General features: G+C 41.6%; 1 protein-coding gene across 1 annotated transcript in view; it reads right to left on the bottom strand.

Moving 5' to 3' along the window:
- Positions 1 to 2,618: 2,618 nt before the first annotated feature.
- The window catches only part of Pros1 (protein S), a 60,141-nt gene continuing 41,744 nt past the window's right edge, over positions 2,619 to 21,015 (bottom strand). Inside the window, exons 11-15 of the mRNA XM_004634830.2 lie at positions 17,594 to 17,761; positions 14,977 to 15,145; positions 9,494 to 9,642; positions 7,834 to 8,059; positions 2,619 to 2,996 (exon numbers count right to left, since the gene is read on the bottom strand). Coding sequence (XP_004634887.1) covers positions 2,836 to 2,996; positions 7,834 to 8,059; positions 9,494 to 9,642; positions 14,977 to 15,145; positions 17,594 to 17,761 — 873 coding nt within the window. The 3' untranslated portion in view covers positions 2,619 to 2,835. The remainder of the gene's footprint in view (positions 2,997 to 7,833; positions 8,060 to 9,493; positions 9,643 to 14,976; positions 15,146 to 17,593; positions 17,762 to 21,015) is intronic.

The raw sequence follows: 21,015 nt of genomic DNA, 5'->3' as shown, positions 1-21,015 counted from the left end.
AGACAGGTGGTGGAGTCCTATCATCCCAACACTCATGAAGTGCAGGCTGATAAAACCTGACCACGATGCACATATAAATCTACCCATGCATCTTTCTTCCTGAAAAGACAAAATTAAAACATGTGGTGGTACATGACGTGGGTTATAGCTATAGCGATGTGGGAGGTTGAGGCAAGAGGATTACGAAGTTGAACCCAGCCTAGAAAACTGCAAGACCTTTTCTCAAAATAACAGCTGAAAAATTTCTAGGGATTTAGGTCAGTGTGAAGGTCCTGGGCTCATTTTCCATACCACCACCAACAAAATCAACTGGAAATGAAGGGAATTTTTTTTTAATTTTTTTCTGAGTATGAAATAAGTTATCTGTGTGCAAAGCTAACTGGAAAGTTCTGTAGGGAACGGTACCACACGGACAGGAAGGAATGGGGGGAAACTAAAACTAAAAAATCACGTATCTTGTTGGTTCTGGTTCTAACAGCACTGCAACAAGCTTCCATTTGGAATTCATTTCTCCCTTTCCAGAATTCCCTGAAAATCTTTAACCCTCTGCTATACCCTCACAAATCTCAGGCCCCCACTGGAAGTAGCTGTCTATAGTTCACCGTCTCCCAAACTGTGAAGACGCAAACTGCAGGGACAGGACACTTTTTCCATCGTTTTCCCAGGATAGCATCTAGCTCAGAGTACTCCCGTCATTACACAAGTCAGTGTTTTCATCCGCATAATTCAATAATGCTGCATTTCCTAAAGCATCGACGTGGTTACATTATCAGCTGAGATTCATGACGCAGACCACACCAGGCAGAGGTGGAGAATCAGCCAGTAAGGTGCTGGATGTGTTGGATTGTTTACAACAGCCAACGATATCATTTACTAAGTGTTGGGATAACTAGTAAGAATTCAGGACCAGTGTAAGTTTCAAGCTTAGACATGGACTCCTGGCTCATCCTGGCTTTCAACCCTAGCTAGGCAGCATGCTCTCTCCAGCTGCAAAGCAGGCCACGATCGTGCCTGTGTGTCCCAAGTGGCATTGACATCCTGGGCTGGCTCACGGCGGTACAGGTACTCATTCCACCTCACCCCCAGTGCTGTGTAGCCTTATTGAAATTACATGCTATGTATTAAATATTTAGAACTCCAGATCACCATGCTGGAGTCTCACTATGTCAAGTAAACATTAGTTTACTTTCCCATCTCACTCAAGCCAGAGAATTCAGCTCTCTAAGACCGAAACTTCAACAGGAAAGAGAATTTACTACAGTCAGGGCTACACTGTTTCTTTTCTTTGCAGAAGGCTTGTCCTAGCAAGCGAGCTGGAAGATAAAAATCTGCAGATTCATGGCACCTACAAGGAGGTAGGCCAGCTCTACGCCAGGAAACCAGAGTTAATTAATTTCTTCCTTTTTTCTGCTTGGTTCTCCCCTTCTCATAGGCCCCTAGTCTTTATATTTTCTTGCTTTTCTTTCAATCAACCTAATTATCAACAGTCACTTGCTGGCATTCTTCACCCATAATACATGGAGGCAACTGAGAGGAAAATCCCACCCAGTAAGACGACCTAGAGTAACTTCTGCTGTCCTTCTTTCTACAAGCTCCACTGTATAATCAGTCACAAGTAGGGATCAAATATTTGAGCTGTACGTGTCTTTCCACTAAAGAATTACCTGAAGTTAGAGTAGGATATGTAACGCTAGGTTTTGTTAGAATAAAGACATTATTCCCATAGAATAAAGATAGTATTCACACACGTGATTAAAATATACATCAATTTATTACATTTTATGTGATTTAAAGTATCGGTAGTGAAAAAAGTTTCTTTTCTAAAGGATCAGCAAAACATCTGATACACACCTGACACAAATGGTTCAGGCATGAAAAAACTGCCTTGCCAACAAGCATGTTGCAATCACACCTTCCCACGCCTCCGACTACAAACGATAGCATTTGCTGCTTCGCTCTGTGGTCAGCTCTCTGTCAAAGATCTACTCAAGCTTTCATAGATTCTTTTCTTCCTTAACACATCATATTCAAGTGATTTAGTATAGTAACTAAAATCTGGGTGGAAGAACACTGTACAGCACATTTGTTACTGTCCTTTCCACCACTAAATATGGAGCTTGTAAGACCTGCACAGCCCAGTGTAAGGAATGTCCCCAAGCCAGTCTCCACACCCGCACCCAAGTCATCGAATGGCTCATCCTCACGGATCCAAGAAGCAAGCTCTGGGTGGCTCTCAAGGCGACTTGTGCCTCTGTTCTCTACTTCACTGAAGGCACTGCTGGAAATACGAGCCGTGTAAGAGGAAGGCAAAGCCAGTGTTGTTCCCCCTGGCAAATTAGTTGGAATAAAGCCTTAAAACCTTCCACTGGATCCCACTCAATAATCCATCTGTTCTGCCTTCATCACAAAAGGGTACCATCAACAATGACAGCCAAAAAATTCTGCCTATGAAAGGCAGTATTTAATCACATGAGTTTTTTTGATTTTACTATTATGCCTTTTGAGAAAGAGATAATTAAAATACTAGTCCAAGGACGGTGAAATTAAAATTTGTATTTTCAAATAAAAACTAAAGCAATGTCATTTGGTAGCAAAAAAATTAAAATTTAAAAATTTTGTTTCCTTATTTAATTTCTAGATGGCCACATCAGAAAGAATTTTTTAATATTATAGCAGAATTTTTTCTTAAAAAGAGCTTTGAAAAATTCCAAGAAGCTCAAAGTAGCACAAAATGATCAAGGACTTCATATCATCAATAAACCCATCCAGCTGTCATAGAAACACAGGTATCATCCACTCTGAAAAGAGGCATTATCAGCAGATAAACAAGATGCCTTAGGGACTTTTTGTGCTGTTCCAAATGGATGGACACGAGTGAGCTCGAATGTCGTCGTGCTTGTGGAGGGCTTCGTCCAGGTCCAGCAGCTCACCGTTGACGGTCGCCTCCATGCAGCCGTGATAGAAGGCGTTCACGGGCGCAGCAGTGAAGGGAAGGTCTGCAAGACAGAACGTGTGCCCAACGCTTTCAGTATCTTATTCACTTACAGTTACGGAGCTGCTCAGACTGTCCACGTGCAACCAAACAGTTGAAGTAGTTAGCAGTGCAATTCTGTTCAATAAATACATAATAAGCAACATGTGGACAAACACACATATGTGCCTATCCCTACGTATTTTAATATATATATACATATATATATATGTATATATATATATATATATATATATATATATATAAAATGTTTGGCAAGGAACTCAGTATATCGTGAGTTTCTCTGATTTTATAAACAAAATCAGTTCTATCCAAACTAAAAACAGATAACACCCTTAAAGCAGTCAAAAAGAGCACATTCCAACTTGTAACATTCTGTATTTATTATAAAAATAATATAAATAATTTTCATTGTAAATTTAAGCATCACTTTAAGCATTGTTAAACCACTTTATCAACTCCTAGTTATACTTACTGGGAAATATGTTTTAAATGTCATGAGAACCATATCTTTTATTATATCACTAAAATGAAAGCAGACTTTTACATTTTCCAAGAAATAGTTTCTTTTCTTTTCTTTTTTTTTTTTTTTTTTTTTTTCTTTCTTTTTTTTTTTTTTTTTGGCTTGTTTTTAAATGCATGTATTTGGAACAGGGTCTCACTGCACAGCTCGGATTCATAGTGATCCTCTGTCTCAGCACTGGAATGACAGATGTGTGAGATGTGTGTCACCACACCCGGTTTTGGTGGCTGATTTGGCGCAGAGTGGGCACGGCATGCGGTAGCAGGGTTTGAGCCCTGGTCCTTGCACTTGCCAGGCAGGTACTTGGACCACTGAGCTATCTCCCCAGCTCCAAAAAATAGTTTCTGGTTGAACAACACAACAGCAAGTCGTAAGAGGGGGTTGTGTTATGTAATAAACAATTTTAATATGTACTCAGTGAATGGAGTGATTTAGAGCCTTGAGCCTTTCACTCTCTTTATAAAACTTAATATTAAAGCATAAACCTTGGTTTCCTTAGAACTATGGTTCACTTTAGAAATAACCCATCTCTCTACTTGTTTCTTTTTTAGGCATCTTCTCTTCATGAATGTTCACAATGGGTATTTACTAGCTCTTATCCTTCTTAATACCGTATGCTGAAAATGAATACTTGAACTTTCCTACTCCTAATTTGCGAGTACTTCTACTTGCCGATGTAGTCTCTTTCCTCTAAGCCTACAGCATACTTTAAAATTCCCTTTCAAGTTCAGCTAAACATTATCTTTTATGCTTTTTTTTTTTTTTTTTTTTTTCAGTACCAGGGATTGAAATCAGGACCTTGCACTTGCCAGGCAGGTCATTATACCACTGAGCTGTATCCCCGGCTCCCTCTGCTACTATCTTTAAAAAATTTTCTTACCCCTAGAATATATAATTACTAGTGTCACTTAAAACTAAAAAAGGCCGGGTGTGGTGGTGTACTCGTACAAGCCTAGCACTTGGAAGGCTGAGGCAGGAGGATTACTGTGAGTTCAAGGCCAACTTGGGCTATATAGTAAGATTTTGTCTCAAAAAATAAAAAAAAAGACCTTCCCAAACTAAATATTTTAGAAAATCCTCAGAATTTGTGATGTTTTACTGATTACCCTGCAATTTCACATGTGTAGTTTGTAAATGATTTATTTTATTTATTTTGTAACTTTCCGCTCTCACACATCTCATGTTCATCTCACTTTTTCCTTACTCTGTCTTTTAACACTTCTTCCACGAATTCAATCTTTAGTGTTTTCACAAGGTATTGGAATCCCTAAAAGTTTGGTGCTTTTACATCATTTAAACACCTGTGTTAGGGGCCAGGGAGATGGCTCAGTTGAATAAGCACTTGCCTGGCAAGCGCAAGGGCCTGAGTTCAATCCCTGGTTCTGTCAAAAAAAAGAAACACCTGTGTTGGTTCTTGATTTGCTAAAATTGTATTCCATTAATTTGTGAATCAGGTAGTTAGCAGGTTTCAGCACAGAATCCATTGCTTCAATTGCAGTTGTGTCCCCTAATAATTAAGCACGCTGGCCTAAAGAACCTGAATTCTCCCCCACACTTTTGGAGTTTACTTCCACTGCCACCAAACCCTCAATAAATGACGTATGTGGGAAATTAATGACATGAGCACTTAATGCAACACAATGAAGGTAACCAGAGGTCCAGAAGGTTACCAGAAGCTCAGAATTCTCCCCATGAGCATAATCTCCTAATAGAACTGGAAGATGCTTCTAAGTAACTTTCTGTTCCTTTTACCATGGAAAGGAAAATGGCGGCACTAATTTCACAGTTTCCAATGTTAATTTAAAGATGAACCTACTTTTGCTCTAGTTTCCCTGATTGTGCTGAAGGGAATTCTCACAGTGCAATCGCTTAGGCCAGGTACCTACGGGTATCCTTACACCTGTCTTTCAACCCATCCTCTTCTTATTTTCCCTCTTATATTTCTAACCGCTCAGTGTGCCCTTATCCTAACTCAGCAGCTCCCAGTTTCTTCTCGCATCAAAAAAGGGGAGTAATAGTCCCTTCCTCGCTTCTTTGAAAATTAAATGAGTTGATATTCTCGAAGAACTGGGCGTAGTATTCAGACTCTCCACCAACTGATGAGAGTATGATCACGGAAGCTGTGCTGCTATCACACGGGCGAATTTTTCTTTGCTACTGGGGATTGAACTCAGGACCTTGCACTTTCCAGACAAGCGCTTGTGCCACTAAGCGATCTCCCTGGTCTTTACTACTGCCTCTGATTGCTCAGCAGCCTCACATCTCAATTTGTATCTACTTTTTGCTTCAGACGTCTCGATCCAGTTCTTAAAGATGTGATACTAAAATACAACTCCCTTGTCTCAAATATTTTAAAGATTTGTATATCTTTCATAATATGCCCACAGCTGGGTCTTCAAGCCTCTACCCACCCTCCAGCCCACACCCTCGTCCCGCAGTACTGAATCCCCTGCTAAACTTAACACCCTCAGACCTGTCACGTGTGTCTCAAACATGCCACCTGCCCCACTTGGGCTGCACATGGACAACTGACCACACGTACTAAGCCCTGCTCCTACACCTACTTTAATTTACTCCTTCAAGTATCAAATTGTATCTTTGTGTCTTATTAAGGTCCTTTCTCCTGGCCTCCACAACTGAATCAAGTTGACATTTCAAGCTCTAGAGGCAAGCCACACTTTTCCTTCATAGAAATGACCCCAATTTTAATTATTTCATTTTTTCCTAATCAGCTGTTTTGTGTGTGCTGTTGACACCAGATTGTAAAAGCTGAACTGGAGGAATCACTTCTATTTGCTTATTACTTTTTCCTAGTAATGAGGACATAAATTCTTAATAAATACTAAGTAAATGATAAATGAGTTAAATAATGAGTGAATAAATATTTGATAAATTGATGAATAAGTTCAAGAATAAGTACTGAACTGATAAGACTATTGTGAAGATGAAGTGAAATGAAATGAAATCCCTTCTGGCTGAGAGAGCCAGATACAGCAAACGTTGATTAGTTTCAGTTCATCATTCAAACAGAGTATGGATTTCCGAGGTCAACCGGGACTGGAAGTCACGGCGGTTCCCACTGCTGCCAAACCTGGCCTTTATCTGCACTTGCAAGGATGATGGGATTACAGGTGTGCACCACCACGCCCAGACTCGGTCGCAGGCTCAGCGCTCCCAGGAGCGGGGGCAGGGCCGGCGCAGCATGCAGTGCCAGGGATTGAACGCTGGCCCCAGCGCATAGTCTGCTGAGCTATCTCACCAGCCCTTGCTGCATATTTTGCTTTGAAGTTAAATACAGCTGTACACACTCATGCTGCTCTAAGCTGATTCAGGATGGAAGGTGCTGGCTGTGGACTATGGAAGAAGTCATAGGAAAATTCGTCATCTCAGCATGCTGAGCTGAAGGATCCTCATGTGAAATTTCCCCAAATGGGACATTGTGAGGCTGGGTAGCTACACTATGAGGCCGTCCTGGTCCCAGACTTAGGCACTCATTCATGGGTTTGTGGTATGAGACAGAACGCTGAACATTTTTTTGAAAGTTACTTCCCAGTGATGCTGGGCTGGATCACAAGGCCTGCTTCTAACGTTAATAAAACAACCAAAATAGTATCAGCTAAGAGTTCTTTGGATTTCATCGAGGAAAACTTAGGCAGTTAGCAAAGAGAGACTATAAGAATAATCAAAACCCAGTCTATGGGCCAGCCAGATAGCTCAGCAGACTAAAGCGCCTGCTTAGGCAGAGCGCAGCAGCCAGGGTTCAGCCCTGGCCCCACCCCCGAGAGGGCAATTAAGACTGGGCATAGTGATGCGTACCTGTAATCCCAGCACCTGGGAGGCTGAAAACAGGAGGATCACTCCAAGTCCCATCTCTATAGTGAGACCCTGTAGATAATGTACTAAGTACAGAAGGAGGAGGAGGAGCATAAATTTAAAAAAAAAACCAGTTTAGGTGGACAGGGTATAATCTCATGTACAGTAAAAACTGAAGTGTTTGTAAATTCAAACTGACATGGACATGCTCTGTGGGGAGTCCAAAGGGAAACATGCTGATCTCGGAAAAGCCTTTCTCAGTGGATTTCTTATCAAGCCAGTATCTAGGTTACAAACTTTTAAGCACAAATAGTTTTTAAGAAACATTTTTTTAAAAAGAAGAAGAAACTCAATACAATGTCAGTCCCAGCATCTAGAAAATTAATAATGGACACTGGAGTTTTGTCTTCGCCTCTGATGCCTCTTTATTAAAATTCTGTATTTAAAGTATCATAAATTTGATTAAAATTTTAGCTTTCAAACTGAAGAAAAAGCAATAGCACACCTGGAAGGCCACCTAGGTAAGTGGTCACTGTTCCTTTCATCGCTTCATCCAAGACTGCAAGCTGCCTTTGAAGGTCTTCAGAGTAAATGGTATCTTCTTTAAGCGGAGTCCACAGCGCCAGATTCTTTCTGTCGACACCGAGGACCACTTGGGATTGTTGCCTGGAACACAGATCGACGGCCTCTATGCGACTTACTACTTTATTTTCAATAGACACTATAATATCCTGAAAAGCAGAGCAGAGACCCAGTATAAGCAAGCAATACTAGGCAGCTATTTGGGTGAACTCAGAACTTTGAAATGCAAAACTGAACTTACATGTAAACGTAAGAATTTCTAATACTCTATTAATCAAAATTAAGACTTGATTCCTTCAACTGCATGAATGTTAATATTAAAGATAAGAGGGCTGACGGGAGAGCGTAGTGAACTAGGGACTGGGTTTGATCCCCGGCACCACATGCTGCACCGGTCCCACCGCTGGGCACGCTGAGCTGGCCACTGAGACCAGGAGTGGTGGCACATGCCTGTAATCCCAGGGCTGGGAGGCTGACCACAGGGGCTTTCTATGAGTCTGTGCTGTGTCTGAGCTGCATAGTGAGACCCTGTATGAAATACATTAAAATATACATACATATATATTATGTATATATAATATATAAAAACATATATGTAAAATATACATACACATATATGTATGCATAAATTTACATATATGTTTTACATATATATACCATATACATATATGAACATGTAAGATAGGAATCCAATCTGCATAGAAAAACACATACACACAAAAAAATCAAGCACCCCCTCACACACACCCCTGAAATGCAAGTGAAGTTAGCTTGGAGTAGCCTGGAGGCTAACGGCAACAAGAATACCAGAACAGTAGACACCCTTCAAATTGTTCAGGTTTAAGAGCCAGATCATCCAAATCAACCTTCACATTGCAATCAGAACACCCTCTTTTATTACTGTACACATTACCCAATTACGTGTCTCTTTCTAACAGCCACGAGGGCTTCCAAGGAAAGCCAGGCATGGGCACAGCAGTCTGCCGGTACTGGCTGGGACCCGCTGTGGATGGCACACGACAGCCCGGAACAGCAGGCTGGGGAGCAGAGGTCTCCTGACAACTTTCGTGTTTCCACGCACCCACGACTTTCCTGTTCCTCCTCCTCCTCCTCTATCACAAGAGCCGCCAGCCAGAATTTCGTTTTCTCTCTCCTCACTTACTCATGTGAGAAAAGACTGAGAGTGAGAGAAAGCACGAACCAGTACAATTAAAGGCTCAGTACCTCAAAATAGATTGTTATCGGGCTCACTTCTATTTTGTTAGGACAGAATAATTCCCACAATCCTGCAAGGATTCTGAATAAAAGTGGATCTCTGTGTACCCTGCAAAGTTGCCTAATCTTACCTTCAGATGCACTATGCTTCTGAGTTTCTACTTCCCTTACTTCCGCTTTCAGACCCTGAATAGAATTAGTAATTTAAGTCTTGTAAGGGATTTATATTAATGCTGGAAATTAAGCCAAACATTCTGTCTGTATAGCTGTGTCATTAAACCACAAAATATTCCTTCAAGGTGAATATAACACCTATGTTAAAACACACTCACAGAGCTATGTGGGTTATAGACTGAGGGTAACCTTACCTGAGAACTTCTAGAGGTGGAGTCCACCAGTGACATAGCAAAAGGCACTGTATCATCCAAAACCAAGGCAAACATAACCCCTGTGCCCTCAGATGGGCGAATATTCAAGATCAGATTGATTTGCCAACCCTCGGCGTGAGTTTTGTTATCTGTTTAAAACAATGGAACAGAAGCACAATCAGTGGACTTCCAGCGTAAAGCAGAGAAGTCAGTCACAATCGGATGACTAGCCAGACAGCCTGTATAATACTAAAGACATTGTTCACGCAGATAAGAAACATACAAATGAAATCACATCCTTCTGTTCTTCCTAAGACAATTCTGGGTCTCAGTATTAAGTATTACGGGCTTTCCCTGTTTGCTCTTCAATAGCATCATTTTCCCTTGCATAAGAGCAATCTTCAAAACTCAGAGTGAATGTATTCACACTTAGGAGGTCAACAAATGTGTTCTAATATTGGAGAGAAATTCTGAGCACAGCTGCCGGCAGCACCCTCTTCACTCCTCATTATAGAGTAGTTGGGAAACAATGTGCAACCTACACACTGGCCGGAGGAGCTTGATAGGACAGGAACACTAGCAAACAATCACTTTTAGAAGTAGACTGGAAATTTCTACTCCGTGACCCTCTTGTAATAATACCTCACACATCTTCTCAGCCGCTGGAGTAGCTGTCTACCGGAATGGAGCTCAAGTCACTCGAGGCACTTGTCTCTATTACCGCTTTGTTTCCATAGCGGACACTCAATAAACATTTGTCGTGTTAGTATGTTTAGCAAGCACACCTATACCACACAATGACAGTTGAGTCAATAACATCACATATAAATGAGCGCCCCAGGAGCAGGGGAGACAGCTCAGCAGCACGCGTGCCTGCCTGGCAAGTGCAAGACTCCAAGTCCATCCCCAGTACCACAAAGAACAAGCTAAAATAAATGAGGGTCCTGTAAGATTATATAACCTAGTGACATTAATAACAAGCTGAGTGGCTGGGGAGACAGCTCAGTAGAGTGAGCGCCTGCCTGGCAAGTGCAGGGTCCTGAGTTCAATCCCTGAAAAAATAAAAAATAAATAACAGGCTGAGTTTAAGTTCCCTGCGATGTTTACATAATTTTAAAAAATCACATAATGATGCAGTTTTTCAAAACGTACCCTCATCATTAAGATCCACAAATAGCTGCCTCAACTAGACCAAAAGCCATCAGCTCACAGTCTGGATGAAGCCCTGCTTACTTAAAGAGAAGTAATTTAACAAAGCCCAAATCCCACTGGGAGCCCTTGTGGGGGTGACGGTGGATGGAGAAAATAATTTTTCTTTGATGAGATATTCTTTAGTTTAGCCACCTATGACAAACTATATGTGTGGTTATAACCCTATAATTCCCACTAAGGAGAGAATACATATAATCGTCATGAAATAAATTCAACACAAGCTATTAACAATTCAAATTAAAATGAATATGCAAATATACGGAAATTATAACACATTAAACATCAAATAGACCACTTTCAAGTTATTGATGAATAAACCTGTTACAGAAATAGTTTTTAAGTATAATATAAATATTGGCCATACAGTCTAACATTCATCATAGGGAACTTGTGCCTGTATAGAATAGATCTTTAGTCTTCTTCATTTCCTCCCCTCCTCTCTCATTCTTCCAGTCCCAGTTCACAGAAACTTTCCCTTTCTTTCCTTCCCTCTTTTGTTTTTAGTCCCCTTTCCCTTGCTTCTCTTCCTCTCTTGTTCCCCTTCCCAATATCTACCTTTCATTTTGCTCCTCGTTTACCCGAGGGTTTCTCCTGTAAGAGAAACAATGAGATTATTTAAACTTGTGCATCTATTTATTTCACTTAAAATTACAGCCTTGAGGACCATCCATTTACCTACAAATGATGCAAGTTTAATCTTAATTACTTTTTAAAGCTACAAATAAAAACTGTAGGAAGTACATTTATTTATTATTTATTTATTCATTTTTCTTTTGCCTGGCAAGTGCAGGGCCCTGAGTTCAATCCCTGAAAACAATAAATAAATAAACAACAGGCTGAATTTAAGTTCCCTGTGACGTTTACATAATTTTAAAAAATTATCTCGCCAGCCAGCAAGTATTTTTAAAGCTACAGATAAAACACATCCAAAAACCATTTTTCCAAAAGCAGAGAATCATATGCACTCATTTACAATGGAAAGTGTTAGTAGCTTAAATAATAAACTCACAGGGCTGGCAAGGTAGCTCAGTGGTCTAACGCACCTGCTTAGACGAGCTTAGGGAAGCACGAGGACTCCAGTTCTATCTTTGGCACCACACGCTGTGCCAACCCTACCCAGGGCAGGCTGAGCAAGCCACAAAAATAAACAAATAAATTAATAATAATAATCTTACAACAAAGAATATAAAGAATTAAAATGTATAAACAGCTAAAAATATAAGGATAGAAAATAAAAGGATAGTCTACTTCAGCAGAAATTAGGAAAATAACTCCAAAGTTTAATTTTTGAACCATTAGATTAGAAACAAATCTGAGCCATAAACTTTCTCCTTCTGTTGGCAGAAGTAATAATTGATAAAAAAAAAAAAATCTTTGAAAGAGCATATAACCTGTCTTGCAATTATACAGAGTCCACCAAAAAATGTATATAAACTTCATGGAAGAAAAAACTTGTGTAAATATTTTAATACTAAGTTTGTGAGATTAATACAAGTTACCACTGGCTTCTACAACTACAAGAAGAGCTCAGAGTGGTGGTTGTTAGCTTCCAGACATTTTTTTTTTTTTAGGGCAGGGTCTACAGGGTATTCACGGTCTCGCTGCTAGATCGGACTCATTGTGATCCGCCTGTTTACAGGCTCCCAAGCGCTGGGATTACAGGCACGCACCATAACACCTAGGCTCAATTGCTGTCTCAGCGCGCCCCGGGGACAGGGCCGGCGCAGCAGCCCAGGCATGGAACCCCCGCCACTGACATTTATTAGTATGGTAAACTGCAGCTTTGGAAATGCTGGTCAGAGTGTGCACCGAGATTTCTGCACTGGCATTTTTAATTTCTTCTTTAAAAGCTGGCAGTGTAGTGGGTTTTCTGCACTATGCCACGTCTTACAGAATCCACAACAGACAAAGGACTGCAAGTGCTGCATCAGGAGAATGCGCACCTTCTGTAGGCTTTTCTTTCACTGAAGTGTGTGCATACAATTTCTGGTGGATTCTGTACATATATGTATGACATTTGATTGAGATAATCCTGGACGCTCCTACAGATTTGACTGCATGGAAGTACCAAGATGCACTCACAACAGTTTTTACAGAACTATTATCCGTAAAGGTAAAAACTAAGACAGTCTGAAGAGACTTCCTGCTACACTTTCTACAGATTTCCCAGAGAAATCTGGAAAGACTGCAATTCCCACCTTTGCTCACAACAGCCAAATTACCTATGTGATCGCAATTTTTATTGAACTATCAAAGTTAAATTGTTAGTTTCAGAGCAACAAACCAGAAACCTGAAGAAAGACAAGTTCTTCTCAGGACAGACAGGATGAGAGACAGAATGTGGCAACCACTAGATGCCATAAAATTTGGTAAGAATAATTAAAAATTAGGTGCCAGGGAGATGGCTCAGTGGAATAAGCACTTCCCTGGCAAGCGCAAGGGCCTGAGCTCAATCCCCAGTTCAATCAAAAATAAAAAAATAAAAATAAATAAAAAATAAATTAAAAGTCATGAAAGTTCATGTAGGGGCAGGCAGGAAATTATAGAAGGCCTACCAGCTGCGGACCTGAAGGAAACGCAAATTCATCCACAAGTCCTTCTCCACAGGCCTTCCTGGATGCTCCAGAGAAAACCTGGGAGCAAAGAGAGCCTCTCGATCTTGGGAGCAACACCAGCTCCAGGAAAGGCACAAACCCCACCGGACCCTTCCCTGTGTCCTGCCCAGAAGAGCCCTGATGCACCACAGGACAGGCAGCAAGTCCTGCCACGAGAACACACGTGAAGGTTACCAATGCCTGTAGATCTGGGGAAAGCAGCACCTCTGACACCTAGGAGGAACCTGTCTTGAGGCCTAACCACTGAGCATCTCCCTCCCTCCCTCCCTCCCTCCATCAGTGGGGTTTTCACACCAATGAAGGTGATGAAAGTCTCTTCCTCTGTGACCTAGTGCTACAACAACTGCCCAAGACTCTGGCTGTATGCCACAACTATAGAGAACGTTTCCTCCAGCTCCAAGCTCCCGCCAACATGTCGCAAAGGTGAAGTGAGAAGAATATTCTGCTGGATGGGTGTGGTGGGGCACCCTGTAATCCCAGCACTGGGGAGGCTGAGACAGGAGGATCCCTAGTGGTCTCAGCTGCCTAGTGAGACCCTGTACCAAATACGTAAAAAATAAAAAGAAAATTCTGCTGGAGGTGAGGAGGACTGTGCTGTCAGGCATTGTTTCTGAAGACATACACAGGAAATATCTAAAACTGAGTTGCTATTAAGAAACATCTAATTAAATGTTTATTAAAATTTATTAAAATAGTGAACCACTATTTTAAAAATCTCTAGGAAACCAGCCCCTATCCTAAGAGGAGACTTACTTATATCAGCACATTTTCCATAGCTATTAAAAATGCTTAGAGCAGAGTAATGTACCAAGAAAAAAAGATCATGTGGCACGCAGTTTCAGAGGACAACCGGCCAAGCCAGAGTAGCTTTGGCGAGGGCCTCAGCCCACAGATGCTGCTGCAACCGGAGCACGTGTGAGGAGGAGGAGGAGGAGGAGGAGGAGGACGAGGTCTAACGCGAGGAGGGAAACCGGGGCCCACTCACGCTGGGCCAGACGAGGCCGCAGCCCGCGCTGGTGGGCAGTCCCCGCCTTCCCTGGGGAGTGCTGAGCAAAGAAGGGGCGCGGCCACTTCCAGACCCAGATGCGTGTTTACACCGGTCTCGAGCGTTCTGTGTAAAATGCCAGGCTGCAAGTCACATCATTATACACAAAGACACAAGGAAAATTAACACATAGTCAAGAGACAAAGCACGGCCATGCTCACAACTGATGCAGATTTTGGAACTCTGGACCGCAAATTAAAATAGCTATAATGAATGTGTTGAAAGCTCAGGCAGAAAAGCTGGAAAAACATGTAGGAACGTAAGAAACAGAACTTTTAAGAAAAGATCTAATAGAAAAGATTGAAATGAAAAGGAATCCCTTTAAGGCAGCAGTTGGTAGACTCAAAACTAAGAAAGGAGTGAACATTACAACAGGTTAACTGAATCAGACGTAGCACAGAACTTTAAATAATAACATAAAGATAGACATATTTAACTGCCTTTATATTTTGTCTGATATACCACTTGTTACAAAAAGTCATAGCAGCGTAAATCAGATTATACCTGGAACATTGGCAGGTACACCGTAATGTTTACTGAATGAGTTACTGCTATTTGTCATTGAATAATTTAATCATTATTGAATAAAGAGAAAATGGGCAGTCACTTACTATAATCTATGCTAAACTGAGCAACTCCAGATCCGGGGTAATAGGAGCCCTTCTCCACGGTGACAAGGCAGTGCTTATTTTGTTTTTCTTGAATAATTTCCTTGGCTCCCAGAGTTCCTTGGTTCATCAAATTCCAGCTTCGTATGCACCCATCCAGACGAGGGTTGATCTAGCAGGTCAAGAAGGGCATGTGAAATTTACACAAGTCAGACTGATAAAAGGCTTCACTGAATCTAGAGACAGGTTTCATTCAGATGGAAGATTTAAGCTAAACTTTTCTTTCTTTCTTTTCTTTTCTTTTTTGTTTCAGAACCAGGGATAGAGATTGAACTCAGGCCCTTGCGCTTGCCAGGCAAGTGCTTATTCTACTGAGCCATCTCCCCGGTCCCTAAACTTTTCTTTGTGATGCACCCTTTGGATGGATAGTTTTTTCAGCAAAAGTGAGCTTATGCCGCTGCAGTCCTTTGGGGGGTCCTGATAATTTTTAGCATCTCAAGTCTCGCTTGCCTTCCTGCGGCATGCAGAGCTAGGTCCTATGCGTGCGCCCCAGAAGGCCAGGGTTCTAGGCTGCTTTCTGCTCTCCATATTTGCATTTACAACACAGGTTCACTTTGCTAATCCAGATTCCAATTCTCTTCAGGAACCAAAATGTTTACATTTAGGTTTCATGGAAGCACCCAACTACAGCCGTATTACATGGATGGATAGCAGCAGTTTCACAAATGATCAACTCATTTGAAAAACTTATTTAGCTTTAAAAATGTCTTCATTTAATCAGTTGCAAAGAATAGGCATATTCGTTTTGACATGAGCTAGCTGATTTAATTTAGATTTAATATCATCTTATTATGGCTAATGTTTAGATATTCCCCCAAATATTCGTGGGGTCTTGGGAAGTAGCTGGATAAAGAATTAGTCCACTGCTGGTTTAGCATAGTTCCGGGGTGGGGTGGGCTTACTAAATAGAGAATATCCACTCTGGGCTTGGGTGGCACCAACCAGCAGGCTTTGAGCCTGGATGGAACAAAAACAGAAAAGAAGGAACTCCCTCTGGCCCTGCCTGTCCTGCATGAGCTCCTTCTCCTCTGTATGGCCCCTGCCAGCCGCCCTACCTTAGAGTGGGCTGACCACAGACTGAGGCTTCCACCAGCTGTGGGCTGGGTAAACATCTGCTCCTTTACGTGGTGGGGGATGGGCATTTTGTCCTAGCAATGAGAAGTAACCAAGACGTATATCACAGAAATCTTCCAAAGCTAGGGCCAGAGAGATGGCTCAGTAGAGTAAGCACTTGCCTGGCAAGTGCAAGGTCCTCAGTTCAATCCCCGGTACCACAAAAAAAAAAAAAGGTTAACGGAACTATAAATTGCCATAAATAAAAGATGGATATAAAGTGGTACATATTTAAGTTAAAACAAGTTTATTTGCTGAAGAAAAAATTTAAAACTCTTAAACAGTGATTTCTACTTTCATGAAACCCATTCTGAATTTATTTGACAAACATCTTATTCAATAAATCATCTACTGTCTCCAACTTCAATTTATGATAGGCCAGTCACACTCTCAGTTAAAAAATCCATTTTTCTATAAATGAGGACAGCAATGTGCAACATAACAACTGTTGACTACTTTTTTTTTAAAAAAAGTATTCCATTTCTAATGTCTTATCTATTATTTTTATATTCTCTTTAAAATGAATCAAAAAAATAAAAAGGACAAGGAAAAAATTAGGCTTGTTGAAAGGAAGAGTTAATGTTTAATTGTTTGGTCAATTTTACATGCCTATATCTGGTAATCTGAGCAAGAAATTTAATGATAGAAATACGTAATATAACAACCATTGTTACTTTCCTGTCCTTGTTTTGAAATTCTGTACCATTTTTATTGTTTTATGTTACTTTGCTTTTGTCTTTTTGTTATTTGTTCTTGTTTTTTTCTCTTTAAAATAAAATTTTAAAAAGGAACCAAAATGTATGGTAGATATTGTGAAATAGGAAGAAAATATTCAAATAGGGAGGGAACAAGGAAGGGGGGTTAAAAAAAAAAAAAGAAGCGGGTGAACAGAAAAACATGGAAACAAGCTTTTATAAATGGGGAGAAGAAGAGGGGCCGAGGGGACGGGAGGGGAAGGGATAAGCCAAATCGCGTGCAGGCCCAACTTCCCCATGATGAATGTGAGCATCTTGTGTATCTAAAATGTACCCCAAAATCTGTTTTCCAAGCAACCCTTAACCTCTAAAATTATGTTAAAATAGGTATGAAAAAGATCCTTGGCTGGTTTCTAAAAAGAAAAAATCAGATTCCAACATACGTATTCATGTTTAATGCCTGAGGATGAATTATTAGGACGCTACCAACGAACTGGCGCTTGAGAGCCGAAAGCCCCGCCCTGCAGGAGTACCGCCGGGAAGTCCGCTGGGCGCGGAACCACAGCCGCCGGTTCCTTCCGTCCCACTATCGCCTCAAGGCTCACTAACGTCATGTTTCCACGCTCGGCCGAGCCGCCAGGCTTGTGTGCCTGCCAGAGCAACTTCGAGTGACCCTGAGGAAAGCGCAGAGGCGAACCCCCTGCAGGCCAAAGGACCTCCTCCAGGATGGAGGACACCGACTGGGGACATACCGGTCTAAGGAGCGCATTTGCCACTTTCCGAGGTAATCCTGAGAAGTATATTTTGGTTTCCACAAATCCATTGGTAGATTTAAAAAGGTTCGCAGGTTTATTTATATTCATGACAGCTTCTTTAGCTATTTTAATACTAATTCTATCTTTTAATTCTTCCACAGACACCTATGAAGACAAAAATTACCAAAGAAACAGGCATCACTACTTGACATCTGAAAGACTGTTACTAATAAAATCCTGCTATTTCAATAAATTATTTTATAAAATAATCATTTAGGTATAAGAATTATAACTGATTTGTTCCAACCCATTTGGAAAATCAAATCATAATGTGAGAAAAATGTTTTAAGATAATAGCATTTTTACAAATTTTTTTAGTCATTTTTGCAAGCAGGCACAGAGGCCAAAGGTTCCATCTCCAGTCCTGCTGTGCTGGCCCCGCCCCTGGGGCGCGATGAGACAGCAGTTGAGACTGGGCGTGGTGACGCACGCCTATATTCCCAGCTCTTGGGAAGCTGTAAAAAGGCGGATCACTACAAGCCTGATCTAGCAGTGAGACCCTGAACACCCTGTAGACCTTTCCCCTAAAAAATATTTTAAAAAATAAAAAATCACTTATTTACTTATTTGGTACAGAGTCTCACTACGCAGCTCAGACTAATAGTAACCCTCCTGTCTCAGCCTCCCCAGCGCTGGGATTACAGATGTGCGCCACCACACGCGGTTTCGGGGGCTGACAAGGCGTGCCTGGGTTTCAGAGCCAGCCTGGCATGTGGACCCGAACTCGGGCCCTTGCACTTTCCAGGCAAGCGCTTAGACCACCGAGCTATTTCCCCAACCCAGTAACAGTATTTGACCAAAAAGTAAATGTACATCTAATTTTAAGATCAAAAATATTAGTTTCAAATATTCAATAATATATGCAACAGCAGTATGCCATAAAACTGACCCTTTTAAAAAGAAAAGTGAGACACTCTAAGGAAAACGTTAAGTTTTCTTGTTCGGCCGCTTCTTGACAGTACACGTATGGGATCCATTATGTAAACAAGATGCTATTATGAACTAAAAGGCATCAGACTATGCTAACATTCTGCTCAGTATTTGACTCACAAATTACTTTTTCAAAGTCCAGAAATAATTGAAATCTTCAGAAAGCACATACAGGGCTGGAGAGAGCTCAGCGGCACCAGCACCTGCCTGGCCCGCACAATGTCTGGAATTCAAACCCCGGTACCGCAAAAAAAAAAAAAAAGGAAAAGGAAAAGAAACAGAAAGAAAGCACATACATAAAATGAAATATTTTCCAATTTAGAACATAGTTTGCGTTTTTAAACATGGTTACAAGTGCTGGTAAGCAGCAAAGAAAGTCCTTCCAGAAAGGCAATTTGAAGAAGCACTGTAGCAACTCCTGCATGTAAAACTGTTGCACGCTGCATGTAACTTCACTTGCCAGTCAGTATTAGAACCCAAACACCACTACAGGAAAGAAAAAACTTTTCTTTTATTTATTTATTTATTTATTTATTTATTTATTTATTTATTTTTTGGTAACTAGAATTAAACTCAGGACCTTGCACTTGCCAGGCAGGTGCTTGTGCCACTGAGCTATAATATCTCCATCTCTTTTTTAAAGGTTTTGTTTCGTACAAGGAATTGAACGCAGGGTCTCACGCTTGCCAGTCGGGGACTGAGCCACCGAACTACATCCCCAGCCAGGAAAAGCTATCTTAAAAGTAAAACAAATTCAGTAACACAGGCTGAAAATTGGTCAACACTTTGTCCTTCCCATGGCCACAGAACAGCGCTCTACTGGAATGCGTTCCAGTTCTTACCTTGGCCTCCAGGCCAGAGCCCCACTTGTTTCTCTTTCTACCTTCTTGCAGTCCCTTTTTAGTCACTGTACCTGGCTCCTCCTCGTGTCACCTCTAACGAAAGCCCCTTTGTTCAGTCCTCCGACCTTTCCATTTAACCACGCAAGCGTTTTTAACGAGGCACTGCAGGGCCGATTCAGGAGCAATTGGAAAACGGGACGACGTCACGCACTTGTAGCTGTGGTAACGCGCAGGGGGCAAGGACCACCGCGAGCGGCTGCGCTTGGGCAGTACGCGGGTACAAAGCCAGCGCTGACACCTGCAGCATCCTGAATGTCCTAGCAGACATTTATGTGGGGAATAGTCATGCTTTTTACCATCTGAACTTCTGCACATACAAACACAAAATATTTGTTGCATCAATTTAGTACTCATTTAATTTTTCAAGAATGGAAGAATCTGGCAGTAAATTTCGAGCTCGGTGGCATAGCGCCTTCCTGGCAAGCCCGAGATCCTGTGTGACTCCTTGTGCCAAAAAAACGTGACATTCTTGTAAACCAAGGAGGAAGTTAGGTTTTTCTTAGATTTTTATTACAAACTTCTCAAAGTTTTGGAAAATTAACACTGGCAACGTCATTTATGCATTTAGGGCAGTCCAGCTGCTATCGCGACACCCCAGGGGAAGGGCTGTCGCTTCCACACTATTCTACGCATGTAAGCAGGCTTTGACGAGTATTTTAGTTTTGTATTTGAGTATTTACATATTGATGTACACGTACTCATAAAGTGCCTGCCCTTTGCTTGTTCACATAATTAAGAGCACTGAATCTCTAGGTATATGTGAATACACCTAACACAATATTGATACGTTCGTTGTATATTAAAGGAGTATTCTTGTATTTAATCAGACAGCAGATGAGAAGTTTAGATATGCTGATCCACACAAATTCATGGACTTTAAAACGTTCATGTTCAGTATTCAAAAATCTGAATTGAAAACTTACCCTTAAAAATATATCCAGAGGGCCAGAGAAATAGCTCAGCGGCATAAGAGCCTCTCTGGGAAGCACAAGGCCCCAAGTTCAATCCCCAGTACCAAAACCAAAAATCATATAGGCAGAATCTGATGACATTTTACCACTCCTGCTAACCGCACTTCGTCCCCACCGCGATCCCTCCTCTGGGTTACTTCACCGTCTCCTAATCCCGGGTCCTGTTCTCCTCTCTCTACCAACTAGCTCTTCTTGCCATCAGGTTCTCATCAGAATTAGCCTTTAAAATGTAAATTATATCATGTCCAGTCTTAAAATCACCCAAGCCCTTCTATTTAGTATAAACTCCCAGTCTTCACCACGGTCCCCAAAGAACGAGGTGATCCTGTGCCAGGCCACATTGTCACTGCATTTGCTAAGTACTCCTCTGCAGCCCCTGCTCTGCATGCGTACCACTCCGCGAGAGGCTTCTCTGCCGGCCAGCGCACGTCGCTCCGGAGGCTCTGCGTGTGCTGTGCGCGTGCTGCGGGGTCACCTGAACGCCCCGTGTGCGTACTGTGCACGTGCTGCAGGGTCACCTGAACACCCCGTGTGCATGCTGCGGGGTCACCTGAAC

This window comes from Octodon degus, unplaced genomic scaffold, assembly GCF_000260255.1.
Source record: "Octodon degus isolate 3935 unplaced genomic scaffold, OctDeg1.0 scaffold00066, whole genome shotgun sequence".
Classification (NCBI taxonomy): domain Eukaryota; kingdom Metazoa; phylum Chordata; class Mammalia; order Rodentia; family Octodontidae; genus Octodon; species Octodon degus.
The sequence above is the reverse complement of the archived record's forward strand: the minus strand, read 5'-3'. Positions and strand labels throughout refer to the sequence as shown.